General features: G+C 38.2%; 1 protein-coding gene across 1 annotated transcript; it reads left to right on the top strand.

The window, feature by feature from the left end:
- Nucleotides 1-8,441: 8,441 nt before the first annotated feature.
- Nucleotides 8,442-9,258, top strand: LOC115295314 (testis-specific Y-encoded-like protein 1; the record flags this gene model as incomplete). The annotated part of the gene is made up of 1 exon (XM_029943213.1): nucleotides 8,442-9,258. A coding segment is annotated over exon 1 (723 nt), but the record flags the coding sequence as incomplete, so codon positions are not given.
- Nucleotide 9,259: the final 1 nt, after the last annotated feature.

Below are 9,259 nucleotides of genomic sequence, written 5' to 3'. Positions count from 1 at the left end.
GTATCATAGATAAGCTGCTATATGACGATTGCCACTTCAGATAGCTGTGAAATTAGGTGATTAACTAGTTGTTACTTAACCTTCTAATTTCTGTATAAGTCTAATTACATGAAACAGAAGTTGGTGTTTTGCTTTTTTACTTTGCTTTTCTGTTTGGAGCGTCATTGTAACTACTATATTGTAAATGATGGAAAACAATTGCATATGTTAAAAAATATGAAACTTTAAAAGTAAAAAAAATAAAAAAAAATAAAATTTCAAAAAAAAAAGAAAATGCATAAAAATATTTACCCATGGATGAGATTTCTTAACCTTAGGATTTTGAGACTCTTTCAAATATAAAATTAAATGGACATTAAATGGCTTTATTGTCCACTTTTGGCATTGTACTAAACAATTACTATGACTTACAGTGATGTAAAATTCTGTGTAATTATATTCATTAATTGTTTCACATTTTCTTTTCATTTTTAAATTTTTTCACTAAAGTATGGCAGGGGATTGTCTCACCAAGAATACATTTCATTGGTCATTTAAATGACAAATGTAGGGGCACCTGGGTGCCTCAGTTGGTTACATGGTTAATGTCACATCAGACTTTGGTTCAGATCATGATCTCACGATTCATGGGTTTGAGCCCCACATCAGGCTCTGTGCTGATAGCTCAGAGCCGGGAACTTGCTTTGGATTCTGTGTCTCTTTCTCTCCCCTCCCCTGCTCATAATCTGTCTCTGTCTTTCAAAAGTAAATGCTAAATATTTTTTTAATGATTAACCTAATTATACAAGTTACTGAACTAATGCTTCTTTCATTCTTCTCTCTGAAGTACTGAGTCACTTTTGTAAATAATTTTAATCTCTAAGTTTTATAGTGAAGGAACATAATATTTAGATTGTCTTTTTGATACTACATGAGCCAGCAGATAACTACTTCTGGTGAAAATACTAACTCCCATTAATAAATACACATTTTGCTCCAAAAAATACCAACTAAAAGCATGAATTTTAATAAGTGATTTTCTTTTACCCTTAAAACCTTTATAAAGTATAGGCCTGCTATCTCTGTGGTATGGTATTTTAGTTCTAGCAAGCCTCCTTTTTTCCACACCTGAAGATACTATACTTCTAAAATATTAGTGTTGTCTAATAGGACTTTCTGCCATGCATGCTTTCCAACAGGGTAGCTACTAGCCAGATGTTGCTACTGAGCTCTTACAATGTGGTTAGTTCATCAGAGTGATGAACTGAATTTTTAATTTTAATTAATTTAAATTGAAATAGCCACATGTGGCTGTAATGGATAGTGCAGGTCTAGAATGCATGTTGAAATAGCTGGAACAGTAAACAAGTATGATTACTATGTCCTCATCCCCACTTCTTTTTCATGTTGTCAATTCTTACATATAGTAGGGTAGAAAACAAGGTTCATTTCCTAGATGAAGCTTTCTTTGACCACTTTAATACACATGGATGTCTTTGTTGTCTGAATCCTTTAAAATTTTTTTTTAATGTTTATATTTATTTTAGTGACAGAGTACAAGCAGGGAAGGGGCAGAGAGAGAGGGAGACACAGAATCTGAAGCAGACTCCGAGCTGTCAGCACAGGGCTCGAACCCCTGAACTATGAGATCATGACCTGAGCCGAAGTCAGATGCTTAACCAACTGAGCCACCCAGGTGCCTCTCTTGTCTGAATCCTAAGGACAACGGCTTTACAAAGGAATTTAGTGCCTGACTGTAACTTGCACAATAGTTTAATTTAGTATGTGTAAGTTTTAGCATAAAACAATACAAATAATACTTTTATCTTTTATTCATTGGCAGCTTACAGTGCTAAATACGTCTTATTTCATCTTCATAACAAGCTGGTAAAGTATATATTATAGTCTTTACTTAACATATGAGGAAACTGGCTCAGAGAGTGGAAGCAACTTGTCTGGGTTAAACAGCTAGTGAGTGGCAGCGCTGGAACTTGAAACCAAGTCCATGACTCTAGTCTACACAGGTAGAGACCTTATTAGGAGTAGGTAGGGTCATATGAGATATTTTAGCCTGATTTGATTATTGGAAGCCATCAAAACAAATTTAAGCCCCATATGAGAAAACTTCTTTGCCACAATTACAGCTTAATAGGAGTAAAACATTTGATTCAATTTAAATTACAAGAGCATTTCATTTATCGTGAAAGACAATTCCAAAGACATGTCATTTTCTTAAAGACCAGTTGCTCCCTCTAGTGAAAAATCCATGGTAATTCCATACCACTAAGTAACAGATTCTCAGTAGATGTACCTTCCTTTGGCATATCTTAGAAATCTGTGGAGGTATATTTTGGTTATTAAAAACAATGTTATTAACTTTCATTTGGTAGTGATAGGAATACTTTATACCTACAGTAAGTGCTCAACAACAACAAAAATTGTCCCACTTCAGAGAGGGAAAACTACCTATATTTATTTATATAAGCCTTCAATTAACATCATTTTATATGTAAAAGCAAAATATGTTTGCACTATTTTACTGTGCAATGAATTTTCCAGGAAGGAAACTATGGCATTTCATCTAATTTAAGACATATCAGTTATAAGACACAGTATTACTTAAATATCATAAAGACAGAAAAAAAAAGAAAAATATTGTCACTGAAACTATGACAAAGTGCACTTATACATAAATTTTACTTTATCTTTAAAAAGATCTTTCATTTTTAAAGTTTTATTTATTTAAGTGATCTCCACACCCAACGTGGGGCTTGAAGTCATAGACCCTGAGATTAAGAGTCGGATGCTCTACCAACTGAGCCAGCCAGGCACATCTAAAAAGCTCTTTTAGATTTACCTAGACATAAATCAAATATCACACTTGGATATATATAAAAGAAAAAACAAAAACAAAATAAATTCTAAAGGTATTTCTAAAATGTCTTCATATTCACAAAGTTTTCTGCAACAGTTTTTGATTCAGAGTTGTCAGTATCCATGTTTTTCCAAACAATATTATTCTTTCTTGCTCTCAACTATGCTGATAATGCTATTTCTTACAAGAGTGCTCAACTCTTGTATCTAGGATTTTCTTTAAAGCTACAGACACCAATTATTTAAGTTTTGATGCTGGCACTTTTTTGAGCCTCCCAAGGATATTGATGGAAAGTTTTCAAACAACAATCAGTGGTTGTAACCCTTTTTCAGATGGTCTTGAAAGTTGTCCAGAATGAAATCAGTAACAACAACCAAGTTCTCACATGCTCAGGCAATGACAATAACAACCATGTCATGTCATGACTGACACCTGGCTGACAGTGCTTATGACACATTCTGATTACAGAAATGTGAAAATGTATTTCTTACAATGGAGGAAATGTGAAGCCATGGGAATCGAGGTGAACTTTCCCTTTTCTCTTCCAGAACTTAACTAAGATTTGGTCACCATTTTAGAAAATTTTATCACCAAGAGCAATGCTACTCAGGGTATCTGAGCCACAAGTAAAACCTACCTGTATCAGCCTCCACCCATGGTGATTATAACCAACAGGTGTAACTTTCTAAGTACTTTGTCATTTCTTATTTATTTATTTACTTACTTATTTATTTTGAGAGACAGAGAGAGTGATCAAGGGAGGGGCAGAGAGAGAGGGAGAGAAAGAATCCCAAGCAGGCTCCATGCTATCAGCTCAGAGCTTGACCTAGGACTGGAACCCAGGAACGGCGAGATCATGACTTGGCCCAGAACCAAGAGTCAGATGCTAACCAACTGAGCTGCCCAAGCATCCCTACTTCATCATTTTGTAATAATGTGTAATGTTAATGCCCTTCCATATTGAAACAGATGCTATTATAAATTACTTTTACTTCTCTTTTATGTAAGTAATGTCATTATATTTTATGTTTTTCTATTAATGTGTTTAGGTGAGTTATATTATCCATGAATTTCATTTCAAGAAAGTAAAGACTATTTCAGAAAATACTTGTCATTAAAAAGGTGATAAGGGGGCTGACAGGCTTTACAAAATACTGGATTTCGGTATTATAATAACCATTTTTCCTCTGAACAGAAAGTAAGTCCTGGAACATTTTCCTAACAAATATTAATATGCTAGCAGATAGGGGAATGGGTAGGAGGTAGATAATCATGTATTAATTCAACATTAAGTGAGGATAGTTCTATGCTTTTAGTTTAGGAAGTGACTTCACATTTTATATAGAGAGCACAAACAAGCTCTTGAGTTAAACTACCTAGATTCAAATCATGGGTCTACCATTTAAGAAAAAAAAAAAAAGGTTTTATTTATTTATTTTGAGAGAGAGAGAACAAGAGCATGGGTGGTGGAAGGACAGAGAGAGAGGGAGAGAAAGAATCCCAAGCAGGCTCTGTGTTGTTAACACAGAGCTCCACATGACGCTTGACCTCATGAACCGTGAGATCAAGACCTGAGCAAAAACTCAAGAGTCAGACACTTAACTGACTGAGCCATCCTGGCACCCCGAGTTTACCATTTTTTTATGTTGTTTTGAGTAATATGTAACTGTCTCTCTTTGCCTCAGATCCCTAGTGAGTAAAATAAAGATCATAATAGCACTACCTCACAGAATTCTTTATTAGCACTAAATGATACAATACATGGGAAGCTGTTTACAATAGTGGCGAGTATATATATATCAGAAGCAATAAGTACATTAAAGCTATCATTAATTGCAACCACAAAATACATCTTTCTGCAAAAATAAAATGTCTGAACTTTTGTTAAATACCTTACCACCTGAGAAATCATTCCTGAAGAATCTATGGATGAGAATAACTTCATGGTTTTTGTGAATGCTTTCTCACAAAACCAATTAGAAAAGATTAGACTATCTTTTGGGCAGTGAGGTTTATTGCAAATTGCCACAGAAATACTCTGTCATGTAGAAATATGTCTTATATTAAAAAATGTAAAAAGGTAATATATGAAACATAGCCAAAATATATTTCCCCATCAAATAAAATGTAATGCCAGTATAGACACACTGTTAGTTTTTTGTAAGATGATTCAAAGTTTCATTTTATTCAAATCAACAAATATCATTAAGGATCCACCAGAATCTCAGCTCCACATTATGCTGAGTAAATGCAAGAATGAAGCACTGTACTCTTTTTCCAAGGAGTGAGGCTGCAATGCAGAGGCTGACATGCATAAAACCACCAGAGTCACTCAGAGGACGAGTATGATTAAGCGCTAAATTTCATGGCACAGCTCATAAAACATTTGTGGAATTCAGAGCCAGAAGATTAATGAGTCCATGCACAGGAAAGTTGCCCTTAGGAGAAGGGAGGGGGAATGTAGCAGTTTTTATGGATGACCTTGGTTAAGTTAGTAACCTTTCAGAGTTAATGTTTCCTCTTTTATAAAATTTGGCAATTTAATGCATGTAAAATGCCTAGCACATTCTAAAGCAAGATAGGTTTGTGATGGAGTCTTAGAGAATGAGCATTATCTGCCTGAAAAGAGAATGTTTCAGGTAGCAAGATAACTATGTCACGTAAAAGACACACATAGTCTTTTTAAGACTTTAGGTTCAAAAAGATAAGGGAAACCTTCCACAAATAATAGCCACAAGTAATATTATTAATATATTAAGTACAATTTTCTGTATCAAGTAGCAATCTTATATTCTTTTTTTTTCCTATATGGCAAAATAACTCCTTGAGCACATGAGGCTTGGTGCAGATTGAAATACTAAAGAGTGCTTCTTCCATGCAAAGATTCTTTCTTAAAAAAAAAAGGGGCATAGAATACATAAATTTGTTTTCCCTCTTAATCCTTGTTTCTTGCTAGACCTTCTCTTATTCAAAAGTGATCATAACCTGGACTCTCCATCTTCTATAATGATCACCACAATCATTTCCCTACTGTGACTTTCAGACAACTAAAATTAGAAGAAATTTAAGGTTTTCCTCATTTTCTGTATATATTCAACCAAATATCCCATACCATGGATTTTTCAAATCTACTGACAGTAAGAGAAGGAAAGGTTCCTCCACAGTGTCTCAACACTATCTGGAGAAATTACATTCACTAGAATCCTTATTACAGTTACAGGTACCCTCTCTGATTGGAGTCTTTCCTAACATTATCAGAGCACTGATTAAATACACTTGCAGAAATCATAATAGTGTCTTTGACAAATAGAACACATCTAGTACTGGTGAAAGCCTGGCAATAGTCTTCTGCTTAAAAATAGAGGACATATTAGAATAATGAAAGTTTCCACTATAGAGGGTGCCTGGGTGGCTCAGTTGGTTAAGCATTTGACTCTTGATTTCTGCTCAGATTATGTTGTCACAGTTGTGAGATGGAGCCCCATGTGGGGGTTTGCGTGGACAGCACGGAACCTGCTTAGGATTCTCTCTCTCCTTGTCTCTCTCTTTCCCCTGCTCCTGCGCTCGCTCTCTCACAAAAATAAATAAATGAACATTAAAAAAAAAATTTCCACTTTAGGCCTAATTAGATTATTCCAGTTCCAAGATAGAGGATGATTTCATGGCAATTAGAAAGAAATGGGCCCTGTGGAAAATTCCATTATTCATTCTTATCTATGCAAGAGTAATTTCAGCCAAGTACCAAGCACCACGCTGCAGGCAGGAGAAACTATTCTGTCCATTTGTTCCCTTATTCAACATTCCAGTAGTATAACACTGTGCAAGGCAGTGTGCTAGGCACTAGGTAAAGAGTAGTAAACAAAACTATGACTGTTCTCGGAGTTCTCAGTCTTCTCAAATATCTTTTGTGGTAGGTTTTAGCTTTAATTTTCTTTCTGAATGTTGCCTAATTCTGGTCTCGATAACAAAAACGAGTCTCAGGATATGATACATTACTGCTGTTGCAGGAGGCAGGGCCTCGGAGGAAGTGATGGGCAAGGTTGAAGGAGCTGCTACTAGGAAAAACAGGACACACACACAGACATGCAACCGAACTCCAGTCCAAGGAGTATTTGTTTCATATTGCTTTAGTAGCAAATGACCACAAACTTAATAGTTTAAAACCACACAGATTAATTTTTGTATAGTTCTAGAGGTGAGACATCATCAAGATGTTGGCAGTGCTGCATTCCTTTGGAGGTTCTACAGGAGAATCTATTTCCTTACCTTTCCAGCTTCTAGAAGCTGCCTTTATTCCTTGGATCCTGGTTCCTTCCTCCATCTTCAAAGCCAGAAGCATAGTATCTTCATATCTCTATCTCTTTTCTTTTCACTTCTGATTTGATTGTCACATAGTCTCAGACTGATACTCCTACCTGCTTCTTATAAGGACCATTGTAATTCCATGGCGTCCACCTGGATAATTCAGTGTAATCCTCCCATTTGCAGATCCTGGACCTAATCATATCTTCAAAGTCCTTTTTGCCACACAACATATTCATAGGTTCTGAAGATTAGGAAGTGAACATCTTTGGGGGTCATTGTTAAGCCTACTATAAAATGCAAAGCAAACAGGAAAAAATGTTAGCCTGCTTTTTACACCTTGAGTCAACTAACTGCACAATGGCATTCTACAAGTTTCTTTTCTACTTCTGGACCATTTGGATTATCCATTTTAATTAGCTTTTCTTTATAAAAATAGTGCTGAGTAGTCCCCCACTGGTATTTTTCTGAGGACTTGTAACTCTCTAACACAACCTTTCCTCTCAAGTCAACAAATTAAAAACCAGACACCCTGACATCCCTCTAACATGAACTTTATGAACTGACTGCCATGAATACATACTTCATTAGGGCCAAACTTTCCAACCTCTCTGCAGAACTAAATCAGTTAATAGATTAATAGTTTATGGGGCTTAAAATAGCGTTTCTAATTTCCTGCAGGGAGGGGCCATAGAGCAAGAGTCAGCGAATTGACCCTGGCTTAATTTCTGCTGACGTTATGTAGCACAGACTCTTCTCTGATGCATATTATAAATTTAGAACCAGCAAGGAATACTATGCATCACTTTGGTGGTAAAACGCTGAGTAATTTTTCTCCCACTAATGTTAGAGGTTGGAGTTGATACTTTCATGCCATTTCTACTGAAGAAAAGAGAAACAAATTGCTATTCATCTCAGTTTAAAAATAAAGATTTTTCTTTCCTGCCACTATGGGGTAACAGGGAAGAGATTTACCTTCCTGTCTAAAAAATAACATGCAGACCCAGGTAGTGTAGCGTTGTCATAGCTACAATTACCCGAGCTTAGATGCTGGAGGCAGTTTCCAGATGCATCGCTGGAAGTCCCCTCACTGCTTTAAGTTTCTGAGTCCGAAATACATTTATGTACATAAGACACATTATCCCTTCACCGCACTAAACCCAAACAAAGAAAACTAAAGCTAACTAAGCTGGGACCGCAAGCGAGGGCGGAGCAAGCAGCCAGTTCTCGAGTTGGGTCGAGATCCACGGCCCTGACGTCAACCTGGCGGAGACTCTCGCGGGACTCCAGGGTGGGTGGAGCGAGCCGCCGGCTTGTGAGGGGGCATTTTCTGTGAGGAAAACAGCCGTTAATCTGCCGTTGGTCAGGCTGCGGCCAACATGAGGGGCCAGGATGGGCCTGAGACGCCTCCTTTTCCCGAAAGCCGCAGTCTTACGACTCTTGACCATACCCCAGGAGACGCCGGCCCACACCGGTGCCTGAAACTCCGTGAGGAAACTGAGGCGTCACCGGTGATGGCGGAGGCGAGTGAGGGGAGCTTGCAGACCGTCGCGCTCCCACCGCCTCAGCTTCCAGAGGAGCGGGCAGCCTTCCACGCACCCGCGGGCTGTGGCCAAACTCCCCAGATCGGAGGCCGTGGAGATCGAGGTTTCCTAGCGAACGAAGCCGGGCGGGCGGAGGCTCCGCCTCTTACTGAAGGCCTGGAAGCCGGGTCCGACAACAGCTTGAAAAATGGCTGTCAGCGTGGAGAGCCGCGCGGCCCAGGTGGGGAGAAGCCCTCAGGGACCTGTGGTGCAGCGATGTCGGGGTATGAGGTGTTGGAAGAGGTGAAGGCCAGTGAAGTGGAGACTGAAACGTGCACCATTTTCTCGGTAGCAGTGGATGAGGTGGTGGAGAAGGAAGGCATGAAGCAAGAGGAGATAGTGGAGAAAGAAGGAGTGGAGGTGATGGAGCAGAAGATGGAGATAGAGAAGCAAGTAGGGGAAGAAATAGAAATGGTGGAGGAAAATAGAGCGGTAGAGGAGGTGAAGGAGGAAGCGGGGCTCCGACCCTTGTATATGGATCTCCGCATGAACCCCCTGGAAGCCATCCAACAGGAACTGG

The sequence above is a fragment of the Suricata suricatta genome, chromosome 7, assembly GCF_006229205.1.
Source record: "Suricata suricatta isolate VVHF042 chromosome 7, meerkat_22Aug2017_6uvM2_HiC, whole genome shotgun sequence".
Lineage (NCBI taxonomy): Eukaryota > Metazoa > Chordata > Mammalia > Carnivora > Herpestidae > Suricata > Suricata suricatta.
The sequence above is the reverse complement of the archived record's forward strand: the minus strand, read 5'-3'. Positions and strand labels throughout refer to the sequence as shown.